This window comes from Tiliqua scincoides, chromosome 3, assembly GCF_035046505.1.
Source record: "Tiliqua scincoides isolate rTilSci1 chromosome 3, rTilSci1.hap2, whole genome shotgun sequence".
Lineage (NCBI taxonomy): Eukaryota > Metazoa > Chordata > Lepidosauria > Squamata > Scincidae > Tiliqua > Tiliqua scincoides.
This window is the reverse complement of record NC_089823.1, coordinates 173426849-173454418: the sequence shown is the minus strand read 5'-3', so window position 1 is coordinate 173454418 and position 27570 is coordinate 173426849. Positions and strand designations below refer to the sequence as shown.

Genomic DNA, 27570 nt, shown 5'->3' with positions numbered 1-27570 from the left:
GTACAATATTTTTTAATAATTTTGTAAATGAAACAAGGTTTGTGCATGAAACAGAGCTTGTGATTTCTTTAGGGAAAAAAAAGTCATGTTGGCACTCAAAATATGGGCCTTACAAGACCTTCAGAGGGTCAGGGAGGCCGCACATGGAAGGGCCTCTGGAAGGAAGGCAGTGGGCGGGACCGGGAGGGAGGGCAGCCCAGCTAGTGAGGGGGCACCAGGGCAGGATCGCCACTGGCAGTTTGGACAAATAATTCTCCCTCTTGATTATAGAAGTTAACAACATAGTGAGGGGAGGTAGTCAGGATGTGCATGCAGCATGAACACACGTACCGGTGAGGCCAGTTGGGTAGTATAAATATGGCCCAAACCAGCCCACTGTTAATGAGAGAAATCAGTTAAATGATCTGTTGCACTGAGGCTAGTTTAGGAACAGTGAGCATAACTTACCCATGCTTCTTCTCATAGCACATGCAGAGTGTGGATAGCCTTGCTGAGGCATAAGATATTAGTCGTACGCATGGCACCATCCTATACAATTATCCACTGCCTGCCTGCAAGCCTCCTTCATTCCCCCCCCCCCCCCCCGATTCAAACTGGGATCAAATTCTGAACGGAGCAGCTTACAAGTGGCAATCCATTACAACATTGCACATAGAGGGAATATGTGTGACTGTGTGGGCTTTAAATGGAAGTCGATTTTAATGTATTTAAATGTCAAAAGCAACCTGAACTAAAGGGCTTGCTTCTCTCTAGCTATTTTTCTAGTGTCTGTGTACAGAAATAGCACTGATTTCAGCGTAGTGTTTTGCCAGGACATCATGGCTATTTTAAGATCCTAATGGCTTTTCACATGGCTGAAAAACAGAGCAGAATTGGCTCAACCCTGGACCACCTCAGGCCAATTTCATGCCATGTATATTCAGTATTTCTACACCAAGAGCAACAACAACAGGGACCTGAGTAATAACACACAATTTTTAGTGTGGTTTGGCTTATTGAATTTGCATGGCTTTGCAAAGCAGAAAATTCCAAAGAGAAAAGGCAGAAATTGGGATAATTTTCAGCAGAATCCTAGGCATGTCTACTCAGAAATAAGTTCCATTGCATTCAATAGAACTTACTCCCAGGTAATAGTAATCCTTACTGTAATCCCAGGTACAGTAATCCTTACTGTACAGGATTATTTATTTTGCAATTACTTAACTAGATAACAGATTAAAAAGGACTGTAAACCAGTTCGTTTGAATGACACAATATATATGAACATTTTTATATACAGTATTATGTTCCACTTAAGGTGAATTCCCACCTCCTAGCTAGTCTGCACCAATTATAAACCAGCAGTCTGATCACAGCCTACCAGCCATGCACAACTTCTCAATAGGAGCTGAATAAGCTTGCAGTTTTTGCAGCCTGTCTGGGACTACGAAATTGGGTGTTGTCAAGATTTTGGCAGACCACAAAATATGCTTCCCACACCTCCAGCACTGAGCCTCATTCGATTTAGAAAACATTTAAAGCCTGGAAGGTGTTAGATGTTGCTAGAATTGGATACTTCTCTTTTAGATTCTAAAGTTTTGTTATACCACATCTAACACAACTCTTGTGTGGATTAATTCTTCCTAGACCATTTGCTCACTTAACTGGAAATGTCTGAGTGTCAGGAGACTTGCATTTCCAAGTCTTTGCATGCATGTTCTTAATTAAACCTTCACTCAGAGCTAGCGCATCCATGAGGCAAATGAGATGGTTGTCTCAAGTAGTGAGCTGGCAGGTGGGCATCACCAGCACCACCTGCCACTGCCATTGCTCCAATGCTCCATCCACACTAACTGGATTGGAAAAGGAATGGGAATGGAACAGGAGAGGAAGGGAAAGAGAGCACAGCTTGTCGGCTAGAGTGCCTTCCAGTTAATGCTCTCGTTCAGCCATTCTCAAAGTGTACTCCTAGGAGCTCTGGGGCTCCCTGAGACTTCTTAAGTGCTCCATGAGCACACCATAAGTGGTAGCAATCTGCTCAATGTTGCTCCTCTCCATGCATACGCCAGTGCTCTGGGGCTCCCGAAGACTCTGTGCATGTGCTGGTGGGGCTTCCCAAGACTCTGTTTAGGAGTGTAAACATCTCCAGAGACTTAAAGTTTGAGAACCACTGCTCTAGTCCATCACTCTCCACTCCTCCATCTTCCAGTCTTCCTGTTCCTGTTTCTCTTTCAAATCCAATGAGTGCAAGAGGAGAAGTGGTGATGGTTCTGTCTACTGGGTAGGGTGTCAGCATTTGGCATTGTACATTGCTTGATAATGGGACAGCAGTTTTTGGCACCTCACCTTAGATGCAATAAAATCTTGGGCCATGCGTGCCTTGCTCAATAGTTGCTCACATGGGCTTTGCCATCTTATACCAAATTGTCTTAGAGGACTGGTTACTGTAAGACTACAATTTGATAACATGAAATCAGAAACCATCACCTTGTGTTAAAAAAAAATTCCATTTCTCAAAATATTTTCTAAATAACAGCTCTATCCTAACTAAATCCTCCCCCTCCCCTGCTGATGCAGCTGCACCAGCAGGACATGAACTGTATCCTGCAATGTGGAGTAGTCTGGAGGCTTCCTCAAGGCAGAGGAACATTTGTTCCCTTACCTTGGGGGAAGCCTCCACTGCCCCGATCAGAAATTTTGCTGGCACAAGTCCTAGGACAGTAGGAAACGGAGTTAGGATGCCGGTGCATGTCAGTGCCACTGGCATCCAAGCACTCCCTCCCCTGTACTGCCTCCTATCTGCTCCCTTGCCACCCAAAAACTCCCCCCTTCCCTGCCACATTTACCCCACACCCCACCGCCACCTTACCTTTGCTTCCTGAAGTAGCTGGCTGTGACAGCAGGGGCCCCAAAATGGCTGTGTTCTGCTGTGTTATCCACCATATCCTAACCCTCCTCCTGGCCCACCCAGCATTACACTAGGCTTCCTGGATTTGCGCCAGCTGGTGAGGATCCACCCCATAGGCTTGGCTGGGGCTTGACATGGGGTAAGGGGGAAAAATCCCCTTACCCCAAAGAGACCTCTAGCCTGCTCCTAAGCTGCATTGGATGCAGTGCAGTCCATGCGACCTGGCTGCGCTAGCACAGCTTAGGATTGGGCTGCTAAACTAACATTACTCTAACAGCATTCTACATGAATCAAATACCTATTAGAAAATATATCATTGGAGCTGCAAAGTGATGAAATGTTCTTTGGAATTTAAATTGTCTCTCTTGTTTATGTCAAATGCTACACAGTGTAAGAGAGCGATGTCTAGAAGAACAGAAGAGGCGAAGGCAGCGGGCCACCAAGAAGATCAGTACCTTTATTGGCACTTTTATCCTTTGTTTTGCACCATATGTAATCACAAGGTAAGATTTAAAGTGACTTTTTTCAAACCCATCTAAACAAAATGAGAGCAGGGCACTGCTGTGAGTTGCATCAACAAAACTGATAGCAATCATCAGTTGTCCAATTATCAACATAGTTTTCAAGGCTTTTCAATGTGATGGGGGGGGGGGGAAACACTGCCATTCCTGCTATTCATTTTTTGTGTTTCCCCACCAGAGCAATTTATTTGCTAATGAAAGGAATCAAATGGCATATTCCAGCAAGATGGTCCTTGATTAGGGCTTAGGAGACTGCAATGAGGTTGTCATTCAAGAAGTGCCCTCTTCACAAGTTAGCCCCTATCCTCGACACATATGCAAAAATTCAGTGTAAGTGCAGAGGGAAAAACAGAACTCCACACTCTGGTTCCATGTTCTGTTACTGACTCACTGTGCTCTTGACCTCAGAAGATTTAGCTATGTTCAGATGGGAGGGGGACTGTCCATCTCGTACGTGCATGTGTGTAGGTTTTCCAGGCAGTCATGGTTAGTCGTGGTTCCGATTTGCATGATTTGCAATCAACTTTCATACAGTTGATTGTGCACTGACTCCCCCCCCCCTTTCAGACCATCTGCAAATACACAGAGGTTGAGGGCAGAATTGGCAGTTCCCCCACTTCCTCTTTCAGCCCCACTTCCTCTTTCTCCCATTCAATGGACCTGAGGGGGCTTGTGGAGCAGTGAGCACACACTTGAATGAGTGTGCTGTCTGCCTCATAAGACTCTAGGACAGATATTGGTTACTTTAAATTAATGCATACTCAAGTTCCAAGCTCATGGGAAGTTTGTGGTTGAAGAAGCTGCCAACATTTGGCACAAGGGAATCCTCTCCTATTTCAAATCACACGTGAAATATTCTTCAGGAGTACTTACGTATCTGATTATTATCATAAATTTCAGGGAAAAAATTATTTAAAAATACATAGCTGTTGAGCAATTTACTCTTGACTATCTTCAAAAAGCCTTTGAAGCTTGTTACCAGCCTCCCTCAGATAATAATAATAATAATAATAATAATAATAATAATAATAATAAACTTTATTTTTATCCCGCCCTTCTCCCCAAAGGGACCCAGGGCGGCTTACAACATATTAAAAAAAAACAGATTAAAACATAATTTAACAGATAAAAACATATTAAAAACACATTAAGAGAAACCATAAAAACAGTAATCAGATAAAAGTCAGAATAAAAAGAGCATAAAAACAGCAGTTCAAAGAGGAATCACGCCTGTAAAAAAAACTAAGAGATGTATAAAAGATGTTAGTCTTCAGATACACATCAGATACACAGATGTTGAACTACGCAATCAATCTTCTCATGTATGGACGAGTGGATAATTTTTGATTATTTAGTACCTAACTTGCCACTGATTAAGAAGTGCTAAAAGATGCATAAAAATGTTCATTTGGAACAGTAAAAAACAAACAAACACACGCACCCCAAATAAATATTTTGAGATTATTGGTTGAATAATTAAGAACACTCTGCATCCAGTATCGGGGGGGGGGGGGGGTCACCAAATCCCAGCACTGTTACTATGATCCGTTGCTGGAAAGAACAAACCAAAAGAAACAGCTTTGTTCAAAAACATCACTCAGAATTGTTCCAGTGGAAATGAATTATTGAAGTGGTGATTACTGTGCTTCAGAAGCCGCGTAAGAGGGACCAATCTGAAAGGTTATGTTAGCTATTCTGAACACTTGGAATGTGTGGATTTATTTTTAACAAACAAGGTTCATGGAAAAAATGAGCACTTGGCACTCATGAAGCTTGAAACAGCTGGGAGGGATGTTAGTGCCCTAATGCTGTTCATTTTTGGGTCATCATCAAGATGAGAAGCTTGTTGCTTACCTATCTTCTCCTGCATATATGTTGGCCTGTACACTGAAGTGCTTATAAGAAGCACACATAATGGATACTATACAGCCAAATAAACTCAAACATATTTCACTCTCATTGTTTTCATCAGTTGAATTGAGCATATACTTAACTCTCTCCCTGTACAATCAGCGCCTACTATTGTTGTTGTGCAAGCCTACTTATCCTCATTGTTGCGACTATTTTTAGAAGACTGTGGCTGATCAGTGGAAGTAACGTATGTAGTAAGTAATATGTAAAAGTAAAATAGATGTCGTTTTTTGTGTGGCTAACTTTATACAATGCTGTATCTTCTAATGAATTTTAAAAGGCATGGCACTGATGGGTATGTAGCCAAAACAGGACCACTCTCAAACAAAAAGGGGTGCCTTTGCAGAGTTTTGCAAACTTTGTTGAAAAACCCTTTAGGTAGGGGTGCAATTCCCCCTCTAAAACAATAAAAAGCTGCACAGTCATGACTCACTCCCTTCCATTACTTAGAACATTCCATTTGCTGTATAGAGAATGTTGAAATTTAAAAGGTACAAGAGTGAATGCCTAGAGAGACTGAAAAGAACTTAGAACAATCAGCTCCAGTCAAAAACTTTGTGGGGCCAGGCGGAAGAAGAAGATTTATTTTCACAGCAAGTGGTACAATCTATCTTAAGTCCCCTGTATGGGGAAGGAAAGAAGGAATTGGTAGGGTGAAAGAGGGAGGCAGGAAGGAAGGACTATCCTTAATGAAAGTAGATTTATGTCTTGATACTGAGTACTAGAAACAGATCCAAGGAGCCTGACACCAACTGTGAGAACATAACCCTAGGAGCTGGCAAAGCAGCCACGTAGAAGTAGTTGGGTGCTTTCAGAAGGGGTGCCAGGAGGCAGAAGAATCGCCAGTAACTACTTGCCAGTAACTCACTGAGGTTTTGGCTTTAAAAAGTCACTGGATATCTGGCATAATCCTGTGCTGTGCTCAGGAAAGCACATTTAACTCTCATTGATGACATTGTTGGAATTGAGCATATATAATCGACTCTTTCACACTAGTGAAGGTATAGGTTGGAAGGAGATTTTCCAGGTTTGTTCCATCACAACAGAATCAGGGGATTACTGTGTTTGCAGTCATGGGCAAAAAACATTGCAGTAGAAGGATCCCGGTTTGTTGGGAAGTTCTCTGTAGTCTACATGGCATAATGTAAGCCATTGTCACTCGCTGACCTGAAATTTCAGAGAGCAAATATAGCCCAATCCTTCCTAACTACCCACACAGTGATGCTCCTGACAGGAGTTTTGGAAACATCACGGAAACCTCATCAAGGCAATGGAACAATTGTTCCCTTGCCCTGTGGAAGGCCCCTGCTGGTCTGATGGGTCTACTCAGACCTGAGCCAGAGATATCACTGGCTAAAGTTCATGTTGACCCATGAAGGTAGATAGAGCCCAGGAAGAGAGTGAGGATTTGGTGGAACCGCTTCTGCTGAACCCACCCCTTTCTTGTCCTGATCTATTCTCTCTCCTGCCCCATCACCTCCCCATTCTGCCCACCCCCACCCTCTTCCATCCCTCCCTGCATCGCTCCCGCCTCCTGCCCAGTTCTACCTGGGGCAGTGAGCCAGGGTGTCTTTCACTACTCACAGCTGGTCGCTTGCTGCTTTCAGCCTGCGCACTCTAGTATGTCACTTTTGTGACTGACAGAAAGTACTCAGAAAGTATTTAAAGATACTCACGTATAGCACGTGAAATTTTTGCCAAGTATCAAGCTCCAATTCTCACTTTGACTTATCTCCGGGTCAATCAGAGGGCAGAGCCTTTCAACTCTGAACAGTTTCATTTCTCTACTCCTCTCAGCTAAGCTCAGGTAGGCACCCCGTTAGTTGCTATAGTAATTTTACTGGGACATTCCAGCCAAAGTCAACCTTTTATTCTCCTTCCTTCTGCTGCTTCTTGGTTCTGCTTTGCAAATGCTTGCAAAGCAGGTCTGTTTTTTGAAACACCAGGATGGGATCCTTCTTCCAGGCTACAATTCAGTGCACCATTACTTAAGAATAACACCCATGGAAAGCAGTGGGTCTACTTCTGAGTAAAAAGGGTTGCAAATATCTCATCTCTCTGCTGTGAATTGAATTGCACACTCCACATAAACACAAAATTGCAAGTTGAATTTCCATAAATTGTACCCTTCATATTAGCAAAATGTTTGTAATTAATAATACAAGCCCTCATCTCCGCTCTATGAAAGCCCAGACTTCATGTATTCATCACATACCTTCTCTTTTCATCTGTTTGAAGAACAGAAGACTCTGCCTTTGCACTGTTTTGCACCAGAAGTGTGCTGAGAAATTCTGGATGATTGATCACTTTCCATATTATGTTTCAGCTTTTTTTACTACGCTGGTTTTCAATCATTGGTTCATAGATGAATTGATGACCAAAAACTAGCTATTGGTGGGGCTTTCACAGCCAACTAGCTACATCCCTTCCTGCCTTGCTGGTCCTTCCCTTGCAAGGCATTCTGGAGCATGACCTGCCTTTTTCTGCCATTATTCCATTCTTTTTCAAGTACCCCTAAAGGTCCTGTTGGGAGTACATGAATACCAGGTTGGGAACGACTGTTTTATTGGTATGTTGTTTACACTCTGATAGTGTTTACAAAAAGGTAGTGAAGACCAGAATTTAAAAAGAATAAAAATGTATCTTAGGATCTTTTACTATGTTGTTAATAAATTAGAGACTACAGTTCTTAGGTAACAATTAGTGGTAGGTTATTTTTCAGGATCTGGCCGTGGGTCAAATCAGACAAAACTATAGTCAGACACCCCCCTAAGTTTAACCCCCGACTTATCCGAGGGTCAAAGAAAATTCCATTTGGATCAAAACCTGCCCTCGACTTATCTGTGGGGTCGACTTATAGGTGAGTATCTGCCGAGTGTTATGCTGCCTATTCAGACATTAATGTCCCTCCTCTACATTCTGAACTGATACTGGAATCCTAGAAAACCTGTGTCACAAGATGACTCCATACATATAATTAAAATCAGAGGGTCAGTATGGCTCATGGCAGTCAAGAGACCCTGATTATTAGAAAGGGTCCAAACATTGGATATTTATATCTAATATCCAGCATTTACTTCACAACAGGATAGGAAGTATATCTCATGAAGAGACATGGTTTACTTTAGTAGAAGCTGGCTCTCCTACACAGAGAAAGTCAGCTAATAATGGGATGGAATGTTGGGATGTATGAGTTCTAGTCTCCATCATGCATTTCAATCAGTTTTGACTGGCATGAGGGATGTCCCTTGACAGTCAGGAACATATCTGTATTTGCAGAGTTTCCCGAATTCATTCAAAAATATATAGCAGGGGTGGCCAAACTTCAGCTCACGAAACACATGTGGCTCTTTAACATATAATGTGTGGCTCCCAGAAATATGTTGGCCAAGCAATTGCGTTGCATCACAATTAATACAAAAAGTAAATAAAAAATATTCAAGCTTTATAATTATTTACTGGGTATAAGCAGAAAGTCCACTGAATTAAAAGATGCCCTTGTGCTTGCTGAAGCTGGCTTTCGTATACAGAAGGATCACTTTACATATTGTGTAAGATGGACTGTTAACAAGAAAAGTGAAACTAAATCCAAAAATGCTCTTCAGCTTGGGCTAGAGCAGGGGTGGTCAATAAGTTGATCGCGATCGACCGGTTGATCGCAAGGCAAAATGAGTCGATCGTGGAGTGCTGACCCCCCCTTCAGGTGCCTCTGCGAGGAAACGGCTCTGGACTCTCCCTCCACACCCCCCAGTCACGTGCCGCCAGAGCCATAAAGCAGCGCGGCCTTCGCAACAGGGTGACAGCCAAAGGGTGCGACTAGGAGCGGCTCCAGCGTGGAGGATGCGGGAACACCGCGAAGGGCAGCGGGGGAGAGGAAGGTGCGGTGCAGGAGCGAGCGAGCGCGACGCCCATCCGCAAGCCCTTCCTCCATGTGAGCAGAAGGCGAGGGGGTTGACGCCCCCACCCGGCCGCTGCCTGGGAGTCTCAGAGCAGTGCCCTCAGCCCAGGTGCAGAGCCCGGACCCACAGCAATGGCGTCCAATGCGGCCGAGAGGAAGATGCTCCTCACCAAGCTCCAGGAGGTAAGGAGCGGCCGCCCTGCCTGCCTGCCTGCCTACCTGCACCCTCCTCCCCCAGGCCCCTCCTCGCCTGCCCGCCGCTCTCAGCTCCCCACTGCAGCCGCTGCTCCTGGGCAGGGCCCTGGTAGGCAGTGGGGCTTGCTCCCAGGGAAGGGTGGACTGCAGCCCGAGCCTGATCCTAGGCATGTCTACTCCGGAGTAAGTCCTGTTATACTCAGTGGGGCTCAAGGTACACCAACATACATTGTACACATAAATGTTATATGTTATGATGGCGCGAACATTGTAAAAAAACTCTGGTAGATCTCCGGGCCTTGCTGGGTTTCAACGTAGCTCTCGAGCCAAAAAAGTGTGAGCACCCCTGGGCTAGAGCTTCCCTAACAGTCTGTGCAACTTTTTGAAACATAAAACAATCATGAAAACTACTACAGAATCTACTGTTACAGTGCTTCATGAAGTCTTTTGTTAGGTTTTGCACAAACATTTGTGGAACAGCACTAGCATCTAATTGCCTCCTGCTCAGTTTTTTGCAGTGTATTTAAATAAATATAGTATATAAATATAAATTATTGTAAAGTATGCAAAGACATTTAAGGAAATGTAGTAATAAAATGTTCTAAAAAAATGAAGGGCCTTTTAAATTCCCACTTGATATTCTTTTATAAAAAGTCAATTATAATTCATTGATCAGTACAAGGTAAGATTTGCACAACTTTGCATTCTGGTTCCCAAGGTATGCAGTGAGCTTTCATCAACTTCCATTAGAATACCAATCACCTAAACTACTCAAGTATTTCAAGTGGTATTTGAATATGAATGATATCTTCTCTATTATAATGCCTTAAGTTCTCTTCTCCAAATTCTCCTGCTCATCCTCCTGTCTGTAATATTTGTGACAGCCTTCTTAGAAAAACCACAAAAGGACTTGAATAGATTGAAATGCTTCTTAATGGACATCTTAAACATAACTGTGGCACTGATTGGATGTGACAGAATATCCTGTCTGGAAACTGACAGCCGAACTGAAACAAATTATAAGAAAACAGAACTAATTGTTTGTTTAAAATCAATAGTTCCCATTGCCTTCAAATGCCACCCTTAGGTAGCAATACTCATAAATACTCATTGTTCTTGTGTCCATCTGATTTGCCCCTTCAATAACAATAACAGCGTGTCGGAAGTTGAATGCACACAGAGGGCATGGTCTAGAGCAGGGATGTCAAACATAAGGCCCACTGGCCTCATGCAGCCCCTAGAGGCAATTTATCCACCCTCATTATAACTGGGCTCTCCCAGTTTGATAATTGGGCTCTCTAATTTCTTGAAAATATTAACAAGATTTGCACATTTTCTCTTCTGTCATTTGCAGTTAATGAGTTTCTATGTGAGAACAAAGTGCTTTTTTTCTGGCTATCTTCTGTTTAATTATGTCACTTTCTGCGTAATGTCACTTCCGGCCTTCAGCAGGCACCACGAATGCTAACTTTGACATCCCTGGTCTAGACTGATAGTCATAGAGTTCAGCATTGTCCTATTTTTCTCTCCACTGTCCCCCTGCCTACAGACTGCATCAAGTCAGTTCAGCAACTGGCAAACTCCCTTGCACTCCAGTGAGCAAACAAGGAAGGATTGTACCAGTACTGTTTGCCTTTATATAGAAAAATAAAATAATTGGTCATCCACAGGGATTTTCAGCAATAGTTCATAGCAGGATTTTAAATGACTACCTCTTTTGAGACAGGTGTTTAGTCCTGAAAAAAGCTATACTGTGTCATCTCCAATATATCATTGCTGAAATTCATCATCACTTGTGCTTGTGTGCCTTTCGAAGACAAGCAAAGCATGCTTTAGTTTAAGCAAAGTTTTAATCTCTAATTAAATTGCGTTGTCTTGCCATCATTTTTACAACATAATATCTTCTGTATAGTTTAATTGTTGGAAGCTGCCCTGCTTGCCCAGCCAAATTTAAAATAAAATTAAAAAATTTTCTTTGTAGAAGTCATTCTAAAAGCATAATTAATGGTGCCACACCTATATCCAGGTTGCACCAAATGACCCTGATTCTCTAGCTTTCTCTATTTTTACAAGTGAATGAACAGCAAAAGTTAGTCTTTTTTTAATTTATTTTTTTATTTTCCAAAATAAAAACAAACAACAAATATAAACAAACACATAACAAACACAAACTCAAAATACACACACACGCGTGCACACACACACACACACACACACACACACACAAAAACAAAACAAAACACACCATTGGAGGATGCAGGCAATCATATATCAATATATCCAATCAATACACATCTTCTAATCTTGTTCTTCTTCTAGCTTAGCCTCTTAATATCATTTATCTATCATATCATATCATATCTTGTATAATATATCATGTATACAATATATTCATCTAAATGCCCTATCTTATACATCTGCAACTTCATTTTCAACCAAACATAAAATGGTCTCCATTGCTGTATATGTGTCAGTTTACGCTGTTGATCCAAAGTCTTTGTAAGCCTATCCATTTCCGCCACATTCATTATTTTCTCTATTAATTCATCTTTCGTTGGAATTTTAATAACTTTCCAGTATCTAGCATATAAAATCCTTATAGCAGTTAATATCATAACTAAGTACACATCATTTTCTTTATCTATAATATCTTTATTATATAATATTTCTTTATCTATAATATCTAAGATAATATTAAGCAAATAACTTTTGCAATTGAAGGAAGTTTTGAGGTGAATTTAAGCCATTTATGTTGACAGAGTAAATACTCCATCCTGCCTTCACCATCATGTTTCTTTTTACTATTCACCTTCTCTTTTTGTCTTCTTCTTGTTGCTATCAGTGAGTGCCTCCTTGCCCCTCTAGTTTCTTCCTTCTCTGATTCCTCAATTGTCTCTGAATCATCTGATTTCTTTTCTTCCAGCTCCATTTCTACACTTTCTTGCTCTTTTCTTCTCAATTCCTCTTCCTCATTTTCTTCATTTCTCGTCTCACCTTTCATCACTGTTCTCAAAAATTTTCTGCTTTCATTGTTGAATTTATATTATATCTCTGACTGGAATTGAAAAAACAAACCTTCTGGGAGAAGCCATCTATATGGTATTTGCTTTCCTCTTAAAAATTTTACTAGCTCTTCATACTCTTTTCTCTTCTTTCTCACTCTCCATGGGACATGTCTCAGAATTTTCACTTTGCTACCCTCCACCATCCATTCCTTTTCCTGTGAGATCTTCAATATTTATCTCTGTAAAAAGTTCTGATTAATTTCACATGGATTTCTCTTGGTAGTTCATGTTTTCTTAGACAGAAAGTGCTCACTCTTCTCGCTGAATCCAGATCCATGAGTATCTCCTCTGTTGGCGTGTTGATCCTCTCTGATATTAAATCACCAATCAGATGTCATGTATCTTCCCCTTTCTGTTCTGGTACATTTTGTATTCTCACCACTCAAGCTGCACTCTCCATCTGAATTTCCATTAAAGTTGCCTCTCCATCATATTGGTTTTGTTCTATCTCCAGTATTCTAGATTGATCTTTTGTTGTCTTTTCTTCTAATTTTCTAATCTTTTGTGTATTCTCATCTGGTTGATCGTTAAAACAAAAGTTAGTCTTGGACCACGCTCAGGTTCAGCCCCCTTCCCCCATTTTTCAAGGCTGGCAGTCTTGTGACCTCACCAGGCTCCAGATCAGAAATCTCAGGTTATTGAATACAGCCAACCTGACAATGCTGTCAATTTCTTTGCTTGGGCTTGAAAAAGGAGAGACGCCATTACCAAAACAGCTACAACCATCTCAATCTAAATGCCAATTTTTGTTTTACCAGTTGTTAAATGTCAGTGTTTTGAAGTTTCAATGCAGTTGTGTACCCAGTACATATGAAGTTACAAAATAAGTGTCACTTGTTTCATGTGTGCTGGTTATTTGGATTTTGGTGGTAACAGTGTACAAGAGTACAAGTAGGCTCTCCCTTTTTGCATTCATATATCTATTGCCAAAATAGCAGTGGAACACTTCAAAGGCAGTTGAGCTCTGAATGCCAATTGGTAGGGAGAAGTAAAGGGGTGGGCTGTTGCAGCCATCGTGTCCTTATAAATTTCATCTGGGTGTCTGGATGGCCATTGTCAAACACAGAATTCTGAAGGTCTGATCCAGCAGATTCCTATACTCGTTTACCTGACAGTAATATTATTTCCTCTTTTTTTGGCAGACTGGTAGAATTGTCATCCATAGTTCCCATCAACACCCACTGGGGAGTCATTTCCAAGTGCTTGGCTTATAGCAAAGCCGTTTCAGATCCCTTTGTGTACTCATTGTTACGACACCAGTACAAGAAGACGTGGAAGGACATATTAAACAAGATTCTAAAAAGAAGTTCAATAAATTCATCAGCCCTCACAAGTGAATCACAAAGCCGGAATATTTTGCAAGCCAATGAATGAAGAGGCCAGGTTGAACTATTTATTAAATGTAGGCTAATACCACAGGAGAGAAGTGGAGGAACAGTAGCTGGTGCCCTTAGGAGATCATCAGCTGACAATCGTTTGCAAAGTCTGCCTTTTAAGACTTCAGCAACTGAGGCAATGAAATCCGTAACAAAGTTAACTGCCTTTCAGTACTGATACCAATCTCGACTCCAAAAATCTCCACCTTCATGAGATGTGTGTATCCATAAAAGCAAAATCCTGTCTTTATTCAAGTGTGTGATTGGGTGTGGGTCATGAGAAAAGACATGTTTATGTTTAAAAAAATGCCCTGGAGAATCTTTGAAACTGTATGCCAGTTTTGATGTGTGATAGCAACATCTGCCAACACCTGACCATGACAACTATATGATCAGGCATATATATAACCACTCCTGATTGGTTCCAGAACTGTCCTCATTTGGCTGATTGAATTACGCACAAGCCTGTCTGATCGTAATGTTAGTGTTTGACCCAGTGCTCCAGGCTTGTACTGTTGTTTTCCTCTGTAAAATTCTACGGGAAGAAGCTACCAACGTGGCATGGTTCTGTTTACATTTGTCAAGTGGTGCTCTTCCCCATGTATACTGAAGAGCAGTTGCTTTCACACATCACAAGGGACACATCCAGATGATGCTAATTTCAAGGACTGGGTGCACTGTTTCAGTGCTTCCAGTCCCCAGACATACTGAGCCTTTGGTAATCCACCATGCAAATGGTTGACAGGTCAATTTCTGGATTCGATAATATAATGTGCATGCAAGTGTTGGGAAAAACAGTATGCCTGCATAGTAAATCAAGGTATTTGTTTTTTTAGAAGGACACTTCGGATCCTCCCCAGTTGAGTATTAGAGTAACACATACCATAAAACCAAGAAACCGTATCTCGTTTTGCCCATGTTGTTTTCATGTTGCAATTATTTTTCAGAGTGAAAATACCTGTTGTTGCATTAATTTGTAGGTGTCTGATGTCTGCAGTGCTCTGGCTTGTATAGGCTGCTGGCAGTCTGGAATGTAATGCTCTTCACAATGCAATAGCTAATATCCTTTTTCTATATGATAATGAAGCCCTGATGGGTTGCTTCGTGTACAGAACAGACACTTTAATCAAATGCTTAGAAGTGGATATCGGTGTTTGCAAAGGATACCAAAAGAACAGTATTATTTAAATCTATTTTGATTTTTAAATTCAGAAAATTATAACCTGTGAAAATTTAAAAAATGACATTTGTTATTAAAAATTTACATTTCAAAGTGAAAACTACAATCATTTTTAAAAATTACAACTTAGAAAGTTTTGCTTCCAGTGACCAGAATGTTCTTTAAAATGGAGAAATGTTGGTATTGGCTAAAAGGTGGATTAAATGTAAAATTAAAGGGGATGATTTGATCACATTTCCCCCTTCCTCTTCCTGTCTGCTATGACTTCAATAAGGTAATTTCCCTATTATAAAACCCATTTCTCCCATCAGAAGCTCTCCTGTACACAGACCACTAGGTGCACCAATGTTATGCATATTGAAAGGGCTGGATCAGATCTCAAATACTTATCAAGAACTTTGCACCAAATCATGAAATAAAATGCCCTGTGTTTACCTCTTATAGCTTCTGTAACCATATGATCTGAAGAGAAACCAGAGTATGTAACCATACTGTAGAACTGTAATTTGAAACTACCAAACAACATCTATCCTACATAATGCTATGGGATCTGTAAGAGAGGAATGCCTTCCTATCTTCTGATTCTGATGTTTTGGTTTAGTTCTATTTCTTACTGAATTATCAAGCATTAATGTATCAGGGACTTCAGTGCCAGCACCAAGTTGCTGGGAGCTCTGCAGCAAAACCCTCCACTGGGTCCCCCATGGTGTTCCACCTCCTCATTCCCTGATGGTGCATTGGGTACTGTCACAGGTGCTGAGGGTTCAGGGATAAACCAGGCTAGGTGGGCCCTCTGTTGGACATGGGCCGATGGCCAGTGCCTGACCTGGCTGCCCTCTGATGCCATGCTTGATGAGCTTAGGTTCATTGGTTATTTGCCTTTTTATACCCTGAGTTTGCTTGGGTTGCCTCGAATAGGAAAAATGAGAATAATTTTGTCTTAAGTTATACAAATGAACATTTTTTGTTATCCAAAGTTCAACTACAAAGAAGTTGCTAAAAGGTATTCTTCAGTAATTCTGCACATAAGCACTGATGTTATGCTTCTGAAGATGAGTCTAACCCCCCTCCCATCTGAACTGATGCATCTTTAAAAAAAAAAAATTCTTTAAAAGTGTTGGATTGCTTTTCCTTCATCAGTCCATCGCTCTGTTCAGAGTTCTGCAAATGGTGGTGCACAAAGGACTTTGTTTTTCCTCATGTGGAGGTTGCCCCATTTATGATCCCAGCTTATAGAGCAAAGCTGAGTGGTGAGATTTACTGAGCAACAAGTGGTGAATGCAGGTGGTTTTTCCTAAGGAGCCTAAATTGATGTAAACTCAAAATTATGTGAAGTCGAGACTTCCATCATTTGGGGACTGCATGTACACATAAATCTGCTTCTTCATCTGAAATGAATGAAAATCATATGGGTGCCCCTGTGCTCTAGCGTGCTTTCTTCACCTTTGGCCACTTGCAAATCCATATTAACCTACCAAACTGAATTCATATCAGAGCATTTATCTCTTTAATGGAAGTCCAAAAACTGTGACTTCATTAGCAGATGTAATTGAATTATTGATTGCATTAACAAATATAAGCTCTGCTAATTGTAAATTAGTAAAGATGATAATTCTGTTGACAGCATTTCTTAAGCGAATGTCCTCAGGCAACTATATCAGTGCTTAATCCGCTGACTTGGGGCATCACTGTTCCATCTCATGTGCTTTATTATTGCTTTTGGTATTCATTCAGTTATACTTACAGATAACAGATGACTTCATAATTAAATGGTTTTAAATATCTGACCCTAATGCAATTGTCCCATGATTCACACAGAAGTATTTCTATTGATCATTTTGACTCTGGAGCTTATTAAGAACACTCATCTTGGCTCAGCAAAAGCTAATTTTGATATGAGACGGCCTGTGTATATGCCAAATGTTTTGCCTATTGAATTAGATGTATAGGGGAAAAAAATCTCAAGGCCAGAATATATTTTTCCTATTGTCATTTCCAGATAGTAATCAACTTAAAATGCTAGTTAGTTTGAGAAACCCATGCGATATGGGCCATATCATTTACATAATTTGTTATGGTGTGATTTATTAAAATATATACCCCTCTTGGTGCCAGAACAAAAAACTCTGCTATCATGATTACATCAATCCATTAATGATCTTCTGATTGACAAACCCTAGCCTCAGGCCTTGTCGGTAATGCTGTGAATTTTAAAATCCTTGCATACATCATGGTAAACACAAGTGAAGAAAAAGATGGAGTTGGAGCAGTGTCATGGGTTGGCCTGCTCAGGTGCAGGACAGAGAGCCAACGCTCATTGAAGGGCCCACTCAGTTTATCCCTGAAGCCCTGCAGCATCTGAGGTTGCTTCCCACCACCACTTCATAAGCCTCCCTAATGGTCCTGGTCACATTTGTGCTCCCCCCAGGTGCTGCTCAGTCAACCAGCAAAAGCAAAAGAGGCCGTTTTCCTTCAGTACAAGACCATCTGTGTGCTCCCCTTTTTCCAAATCATGGGATTCTCTTGGAGGGCAATTCACCTGCATACATACCATAGGGGTGGTAGAGTACAACCAAGGCACTGGGGAATGCTGGTGAGCTTTTGCCTAAGGCTGCAATCCTAACCACACTTTCCTGAGAGTAAGTCCCATTGAACAAAATAGGACTTACTTCTGAGTAGACCTGGTTAGGATTGTGCCCTAAGACTCCTAGAAGATGATACAGAAGCTGCATGAGGTGATGCATGGTGGTCTAGCCAACATTCAGCCCTTTCAAGTCCCATATGCTTCAATGGGAGACTTGCCTGAATTTACAGCTCTCCCACTTAAACCAATGGGATGCAGAAGTGCTGAGCTTTGGCTGCCCATGGAAAATATCCATAGTTTGTGCCATTTTGGGTCCATCCAATCTAAATTTCCAACACTGATGCAGCCTGAATGCAGCCCTAAGGTAAGGGAGCAAACATTCCATAACCTTGAGTATGCCTGTGACTGCTTTCACCACCGCAGGATGCAGCACATGCCCCATTGGCATGACTGGAAAGCTGGATAGGATTGGGCCCTTCTAGTAGTTCCAGAAAACTATCATTTTGGTTTGACTATCCTGTTTGATGATTTGGGTATATTTTGAAGAAAATGTAGAATGTGTCAACCAAGGCACTTTTCTTTTTCAAAACTGCTTTTCAGATTTGCAATGACCTATCAGAAATCTTCATTGTGGTTGGGACATATAGGGAAATGTAAAGAATTGTCAGGTAGACTCTTGGTACCAAAGGACTAGAATTTGCATTTGGGATTTTCATACATACACGAAAAGTAAGTGTGAATCCATGCTCTTTGATATGAGAGGAACTACTTTGACATTAACTTTGTAAGAGGGGCTACTTATCAATGCATTAGTCCAGAATATCCGCCTGTACAGCAGATGTGACACTAGGGCTTGCATCATCTAGTGCAAGAACTGTGTCACCCTGTGATTGACCTCCTCCTGTACCAGACCATACAGAATAAATTGCAATATCATACGCACAGCATAAATGCAGTGGCATCACTAGGGTTGGTGTAACCCCCCCCTTAACTTACTTTATTTATTTATTTATTTATTTATTTATATTACAGGTCACCCAACAAATCAGTAACCAACAAAAAACCAGTGGCCAACTTGATGACACATACACAAGTGAATAAGAGTTATAGTATTAGTTCTGATAAATGGAAATGAGAGCTGATATATGCGAACATCTTATTGTCCTAATAGCACCTCATTGGCTCTCAGAACAGTCAGTCTCATTGGTTGGTTTTGAGTTACAGAAATTCACTTCTTGTTACATTAGGTAGTTGTGTTTTCCTTTACCGGTTATTTGGCTATAATGTTTGATAGGACGCAGATATTTCAGCGTGATATGTTTCATTGCATCAAATGGGGTAAACATGATGGCCTTATTTGAAAATATCAAGATTTTCACAATTTTTGACAGTAGTGTCACCTTGCCCCAAGTGTGTCACCTGGTGCGGTCTGCATCCCCTGCAACCCCCTAGCTGCACGACTACTCTACAGTGCACACGTGAAGCTTTCGCATGTCTGACATTGCACTGAGGAAATAGATCTAAGTTGTGAAGAAATGCTCATTCAGAGTAGTTTCTTCTGCTGAATGCAATAGGGCAGTCCTGGAAGATAGAGGAGATTGTTGCAGTTCTGGCATCAGGTTGCTGGACGGCCTGGAACAAAGCAATGCTCTGAATATTCAATGGTATGCAAGACCCCTGCAAACCGCCCCCCCCCATGTTACTGGCAGAAGTAGGCAGGTGGCAAGGGCTCCTCCCACTCTTCCCACATGGGAGCATCCCAGAGAGGTAATGTGATAACTCAGGGGTCTCTAAAAGTTGCTTTCATTTGTAGATGGGGTGATGGGTACCAATGAAAGACAATGAAAGCCTCTTGACTTTCTTAGTGGCTAAAGGTGTTAATGAGTCAGGATGGTAAAGTGGGCACTTGGCCAGTGTCCAGCTGACTAATCTGTGACTCTTTGTATGCACTGAAAACAAAAATCCTGATTTGAGTTTTCACACTTGGCTGTTACACATGTAAAGCTTGTTGGCATAAATGGGATGGTCAGCCCAAATTTGTTCATGTTTAGTCAGAAGTCTCAGTGAGTTCAATGGAGCTTCAAGTAAATGTGTATAAGAGTATACAGACAGGCATGACAGCTAGGCACAGTATTTTAGCACAACCGCAAGTTAGTTGAATAGTGTACTTTTAAGCTGATTTAGATATCAAGAGGATTAAACCTTTTAATCGCTTCATTTTAAATTAATTATCAATCACACTGCAAGTAAGCCTGCTTCCTAAGAGACTGAACACAGATCGAAAAAACTCCTAAATATTTATGCCACCACTTGCAAATCCTGGAAAGGTTATTTGGCGATGATAATGGCAATATATGGCAGCATTCTGACACTTCTTTCGCTGCCAGTATCCAATGACCTCAGCAAAACTGGATCCAAAACTGATCACAGTTAATTTCAACAATAACCTTTGAGTCAAAAGTCCAGAACAAATCACTTTCTGTATAATTTTTTTTCTATAGTGGAGTTTTATTTTTGTTAAGGTCCAAGTGCCTAAAATTTCATATATATAATCACAGTTCTATACACAGTTCCTTTAATGCCAATAAAGGTTTGCTGCTACTACTACACAGTTCTTAGAGCTAGCATTAAGCAGTCCATTGAAATTAGAAATTGCCAGAGGTATGGAGTAGTCTCCTCAAAAGAGGGAAAAGGGTGATATTACTTCTGAGAAGAGGGAAGGAGGCCTAAGGCTGCAGTCCTATACACATTGCAGTCCTAGACAATGTGGGAGTAACCCACATTGAATGCAGTGGGACTTCTGAGTAAACATGCATGGGTTTGTATTATTAGTTCTGAGCAAACCTGCATAGGATTGTGCTGTAAATAAATTTGTGGGTATTGTATGATGCATCTTTATGTTCTCTAGCAAGCAGGAAATAATTTAGCCTAACATGTTGGTTCTTCGTTTGTTGGAAGCCCCCTTCAGGCATTTGCTCCCTGCATTCACTGAAAGCGGGAGTGGGGAACCAGGACTCTGTCCATCAGGCACTCCCTCAGTGCTGACACATAACCCGGACTCACTCTCCAGGCATCTTTGTGTTCAGTGGTTGCCTGCAGAGGCAAGTGGTAAATGCAGAGTGAGTTCCTCCCCATGATTGGGAACCCTGGCCAGTGAGACAATGTGCATGGCCGATGAGTACAGTGGTTCATGGACAGCACCACTACACTCTTTGGTTTGAAAAGGACTTGGAGTATTAAAAACTGTGCCTTTCTAAAAGGTACAGTACATTGATGCAATCTTCAGCGAATTGGTTTATCAAGTGACGCTCTTATAATTGTGCATCTAAGCATGTCCATTTCATCCCTGTTCATACATACATCTAGAAATGGGTGGTGCCGTCTTCACAGGGTGGAAGACAATATCACCCCTGCTCCCTTCTTCCTTGGCTACAGTTGGTACATTCTAACCCTAGGTGGAGCTCTGCTCTTTCATTGGAAGCTCCTTCCACTCAGTGAGAGAGCATTGCGTACTTGCAAAAGACCTTTTCTGCTTGCAAGAGAACCTCTTGTGTGAGTCAGCACTCCTTATGCAAGAGGAGCATATGGTTCACATATAGCAATGATATAGGGCTGGAAAGTGAGGCCACTTTTTGATAATGCAAAGGAAGAAATGTCCCCTTAAAATGTGTTAACTAGATGTAATTTACAAGGAGTTCTAATTTGATAGGTATCATTGAGTCACAGCTGAGAAATCTTCTTACACAAGAAGTTGTACTATTTACAGATAAAGACTTCAAAGAGAACTTTGATAGCGATTATAGGTCTCTTATGCACTCAAGTTCTGAAGGCTTGAGTTGCAGAAACATGCATTTTCCACAACTCATGGGAACTTCAGTTACACATGTCACTGACCCGGATCCTGACTCATGACTCGGGGTAATGACTGTGGCACATCCCTGCCATTAAGCATAAGGAATATTGTTCTGGGATGGGGCAAAAAGTCAACAATGGAATCTCTTTAAGACCCCAATCCTGAGCTCTGCCAGATCCTGAACTCCTGTCCGGCCAGAAGGCAAAATAGCTGGAGCAGACTTGAGAAGCCCCATTGCAAGGCTTGGGGCTTTCACTGGAGAAAGGGGACAAAAGTCCTCCTGAGGAGACCTCTGGTGGCTGCTGTGGGGCCATAGGATGCCACGGTAGCCACTTTGGTGCCACTGCACCTGGAGGCAGTGTCTCAAGTATTAAACTGTAAACAGCCAATAGTAAGTAGCAGCTCAATGAGAACCAGGCTATACCTGAATATTGGTTTATGGAGAGACTCCACCGCTCCAGTCTATTGATTTGTGAGCACACATTACCATGCACATGCCCAATCTCATCTGATCTTGGAAGCTAAGCAGGGTCAGGCCTGGTTAGTACCTGGATGGGAGACCACCTGGGAATACTGGGTGCTGTAGGCTTATATCATAGTCTTTCGAGACTGAAGGTTGCCAACCATTTCATATGGAAAAGCAACAATTAACTTGGACAGAAAATGTACTAAATAACATGGAAGGGTGAACCTCTCAGGGTAGCATTTTGGGGAGCAAGAGTTCCTTCCTCTGGTGGAGCAAGATGCTCTGGATATTACCCCTCTGTTAGTATTTCATTATCACCAAATGCAAAAGTCCCATAGAAGCACCCACATATTTGTGCTAGTAGTTCAGCCTTTGTATTTCATCTTTTGTCCATTCAGCAGTGACTATGGGACAAGAGAATGGCAAAAGTTCTGCAAATATTCTAGTTGTGCAGTATGGGTAGGCAATGTAGCTCAATGGTAGAGAACACCCTTTCCATACAGAAGGTCCCAAGTTCTGCTCCTGGCATCTGCTGCTAGATCTGTCCTCATTCACTTCCAGCATGCCCTGCCAGACCTGTTTTGCTTTGAAGAAGCAGGCAGGTGAGGAAGAAAGTGCCATCAGAACAACGTTGTTTCAATTGATCCTGTTGCAGGAAAGTGATCAAAACAGAACTGCAGCAGCTACTTTCTCTTCCAACCCACCTACTGTAATTATTTGCTCATATAATTAGTGGTAGCAGGAATGGGTTGCCATTGTCCCAATCCTTTTTTTGCTGTATAGAGTCCTTTTCCAGGCATGCTCTGATCAGTTTAGAAGAAGTGGCTGAGCAGGGAAGAAAGAGGTGGTAGAGGTGGGGGGGAGGAGGAGTTAAAGAAGACAGGGTGTACTGGGATTGCTCATGCCTCCTTGAATAGGCAGGGTGGCTCATTCTGTGCACACAGAAAAAAGGGGGTGATGGAAATTGGGATGCCGCTTCACTTCTGATCAGAGGTGGGCCTGAACAGCTCTCCAGTGTTTGTCCTATCCCTACCTGGCTTTGCCAAGGATTGAACAGGGAATGAATTCTGCATATAAAGCAGATGGTCTTTCTTCAACTGAGCTAGAGCCAAAGTTCAATCCCTGATATCTTTAGGCAGGGCTGCAAAAGACCACCATCTGCAATGCCAGTGACCTGTTGCCCATCAGGGTAGACAATACTGAAATGGCTGGATCAATACAAGACAACTTGGTGTGTTGTGTGTTGTAAAGCAAAGTGACAATGGAGGAAAAAACCCATCATATAAGTGTTTGAAAATGGTGTTATTTTACTCAGAAGTAAGTCCATTGTGTTCAGTAAGATTTACAGCCCAGTCCTGAGCTGCCTGGGGTGCAGGGCTGCAACGGCGCTGAAAATGCCTGTCGTCGCATCCTGCACACTCCAGGCAGCTGCTGGTGGCTCCTATGGAGAGGGGACTCTTGTCCCCTTCCCCCAGGTAAAGCGAGTAGCCCCATAATGGGGCTACTTCGATTCACTGCCTATGAAAAGGTCAGCAGTGAATCAAAAGCTTTCATATCAGGTGGTGAGCCCAAAGCAGAGACTCTGGATCAGGTGGAGCTTCACTTCCCTCCCTCCCTCCAGCACACCTCCTCCCTGCCCTCTCCCCACCCTCCACCCACCTCCCTCCTCCCTGGAATACCTCCTCTCTGCCTCCCCCCCACCTCCACTTACCTCTCCCCTGCTCAGTGGTCCCCACAACCATCTGCACTGGCCAGCGCTGGGCTACCACCAGCGCTTGCCCGGCAGTAGGACATACAGATGTGCCTTATGGCACATTGGTGACAGTGCGCCTGTGGTAAGCTGGCACACACTGTTCTGGATTGGGCCCTTAGGCTGTTATCCTATCTTATTCACCAGAAACACCTCTACATCTGTATTTAACATGTGAAGGTAGCTTGTCCACCACACATATGGGCCTCCCCATGGAGTGTCTGCCTCAGAAATGGCATCACATGTGCAGTTGAGTCTTCTCTGGCATGTAAACTGAGCACAATTGGTGCATTAGCTTAGTTATACAAGTATGAACACTATGTACATTAAACATAAGAACATAAGAACAGCCCCACTGGATCAGGCCATAGGCCCATCTAGTCCAGCTTCCTGTATCTCACAGCGGCCCACCAAATGCCCCAGGGAGCACACCAGATAACAAGAGACCTCATCCTGGTGCCCTCCCTTGCATCTGGCATTCTGACATAACCCATTTCTAAAATCAGGAGGTTGCGCATACTCATCATGGCTTGTACCCCGTAATGGATTTTTCCTCCAGAAACTTGTCCAATCCCCTTTTAAAGGCGTCTAGGCTAGACGCCAGCACCACATCCTGTGGCAAGGAGTTCCACAGACCGACCACACGCTGAGTAAAGATTATAAAATTATTAAGTAATTATATGTACATTGATTGTTTTATGTAACATTAATGTATGTAGGCGACATTGTAATGGTACATACACATAATGTATTACATAACATTAATTAGATTAAATAATGCACAATATGTGACCTGTTCAAAAGCAGACAACTGCCTGTTCTTAACATGTAGGTTTTTTTTTTTTAAAGAAAAATCAATGTGGGGATCCATATGTCATTATCAGCATACCACGCTGTGCAATTAACACGTTTGTGTGTGCAATGCTGTGTTTTCCATACAAAAGCTTAAATGGACATTTGTGAATATTTACCTCTATTTACTGTGTAGCTTTTTTTTTTTAAAGAGATTGTTTAAAGTTCATTAATTCATTCCAGTCTCAGCTGTAAAATCGTATTAACTCTACAATCAAATTCAACAAGAACGTGCGTTGTTTTCTTAGTTGTGCTTTTCAAATGAAACTGTGGCTGTCTATTATACATCTTATTTACTGAGTATAATTGGAGATGTCTGTTTGACATTGGTAGATTGTCAAGTGACCTATACGAGCCAGAGAATTATGCTGGGCTGGACTCATCACTTTAGACTGAAAATGCAGTCTCCCCCAAAATGCATTTCCTGCACAAGAGTATACTAGCATGCATGAAGAATGGTACAATCTTAGCTTTCTTTCTGTCATGCTATAACCCTATTCAGTGATTGTTCCTCAGGTTCCTTTTCCCATGCTCTTGGAGCCTCACCTCCAGCATGCCCTATGATCAACATTTGTTGGCAGCAACAAACATTGAACATGAGGGCAGAGACTCCCCATGATTGTCAGCCTAGAATGTTCAGCATTCATTTTTGCAGACAAACAGGGATCAGAAGTCTCTGAGAATGCACTGATGTGAGGGCAGGTTTAAGTAGTGGATCTGCAATGGTGGTAGCCAGTGGCGTTGCCAGCACAGGCACAGCCAAGGTCAGGTGTCACTCCCCATGCCATGTGACACCCCCTCGTACGCACCCAGAGCAACACAAGGCTCATCACCTGAAATTCCCACACTAGCAAGGGATCACTGTATGAGACAGTCCTTTAGACATCATTGTTATGTCCCCAGGCTGACAATTATAGAAGTGGTGCAGGACCAGGCTTTTTAAATTTATTTTTATTTTTTTAAATTTCAAGAGGGGGATGGCTGTACAGACCACAAATCATGGAGATAGTATAGAAACTTGAGGATGTCAGCTTTCTTATTGGAAAAAAAAAAAGCTTTAAAAATTGCCCCAAATTATAAGAAAAAAATTAAAATATATTTATTTCTATTGAGGATTCAGAAACAGATATACTGTTCCTGGTGCAATATTTGGTATTGGGATGATGATCAAGTGGACACTGGCATTTAGAAGATAGCACAGATGGGGAATAGAAAATCGCTTTCTGATTTTGTAAATCCTTGACACTGATTCTGTAAGCAAATATAGATGAGCTTTAATGAGATTACCCATATTCTTAATACTTAGAGTACATGTAAAAAAAAATTCCAGAATCAGGGACTGACTGCCCAATCCTAAGGGGCAGCGCAATCCTGAGCTGCCTGGGGAGCCCCCGCTCGGCGGCACCACGAAGGCTGCCGCCAAATCCAGCGCCTCTTGCACTACCATGGGAGGCACCTCAGGAGTAGGGGACGTTTGGCCCCTTCCCCTGGGTAAGGGAGGCAGCCCCGCAATGGGGCTATTCTCTTTAGCGGCACCCAAAGGGCACCGCTAAAGTAAAGGCACTCGTGTAAGGCACGCAGCCTTCACAAGTGCCTAGGATCCTGCGGAGCAAAGCTCCACAGATCCTCCTCCTGCCCGCCCCCGGGCATGCCTCTGGCATGCCCCCCTCCCCATGCCATGCCAGCCTCCCTGCCCCCTCCCTGCATCATGCTGGCCTCCCCGCCCCCCAGAATGCCCCTGCCCCCTCCCCATTCCCCGTTCCACAGCCCGGCAGTTGCAGGCACCACCGAGCTGTGGAACACGGGCACCCACCGGGCGGTGGCTCAGCGCTGGCCAGAGCTGAGCCACCTCTGGTGGGAGCCCAGCGGTGAGCCCCGCAAACGTGCCTTATGGCACGTTTGCGACTGTGGTCCATGCCGCGGAGGCGCAGCACGGACTACAGGATTGGGTTCTGAATCCTTTGGGATAACTACAATATTCAAGCCCATATAAATGGGCTAAGAGGGTAATAATTCAGCCATAACTTTCCCTTTTTAAAAGACATGTTAAGAAGATGTGTTAGTATGTATTTTTTTGTGTAACATGTTCATGGATGGATGGGCATATGGATGGAAAGAGCGGAATAAAAAAAGAAAAAAAAGCAAGATTTTGTAGCAGAAAGATGAACAGCTAAGATTTTTCTTACAAAATGTTGTCTGCAGTGCATCAGAATTATTATTTATGCACTTGCCTATAATAATGACTTAGGGATTTTGGATTTTTTTAAAAAGAAATTAAAAAAAGATATAATCATGATCCAGTGGTTGCAACAGTTTTTCATGGATATATTTATATTTATCATGCAGGGTTATCATCCTGATAGGCTGCAAATGCACTTTATTGAGAAGCACATATGCAGTGGATATTTTAACCTGAGTATAATGCTTCACATACCAGTGCAGTAACTCTGTGTAGTGAAACTGACCCCTCCCCCCAGAAATTGCACATAGCTTTAATATACCCAAAAGCCAAAGTTGATGACTAGTCTGCTAACAAAAAAAATTTGAAAAAGGATTATTTCGTCAGTGTTTCACTGGGAGTGCTATAGGAAAAAAAAAAATCATCTGCATTTTAAAACTATCTCTTTATGGGAGTTTTTCTGTCCCCAAAGATGTGGATATTAAATGTCCTTCCTACTTTTTCAAGAAATTAAAAAAAAAAAAAGTCTGACCAAGAAAACAGAACTCACTTTGCTAAGCTTACTGCAATGATATGTTCTCTGTCATTAATCATCCTACTGAGTTCAGATACTTGGTGCTTCTGATCCACAACCCTTTGAAAACAGTTGGATGTCTCCTGTTAATATGCTCTTTGATCAGGTCCACTTAGAGTGTCTACTTTCAAAAATATCAGCATTTTATCATGATGGCTAGAAGTATTTGTTATTTTAAGATTGTTGCTTTTATGGTCATTCTTTGGAAACCAGCCTGCCTGGCAATAAATGTCTCAAAAGGTCAGGAAATAAATCTATGAATAAATAAGTTATATAGGG

At 42.1% G+C, this 27570-nt stretch overlaps 1 protein-coding gene and 1 pseudogene across 1 annotated transcript in view; both read left to right on the top strand.

The window, feature by feature from the left end:
* Positions 1-13851, top strand: part of GPR26 (G protein-coupled receptor 26) — a 30282-nt gene extending 16431 nt beyond the window's left edge. The window contains exons 2-3 of the mRNA XM_066622590.1: positions 3277-3390; positions 13620-13851. Of these exons, the coding sequence (XP_066478687.1) occupies positions 3277-3390; positions 13620-13851 (346 nt within the window). The remainder of the gene's footprint in view (positions 1-3276; positions 3391-13619) is intronic.
* Positions 13852-21938: 8087 nt separating this feature from the next.
* Positions 21939-22059, top strand: LOC136646517 (5S ribosomal RNA; annotated as a pseudogene).
* The last annotated feature ends 5511 nt before the right edge of the window (positions 22060-27570 follow it).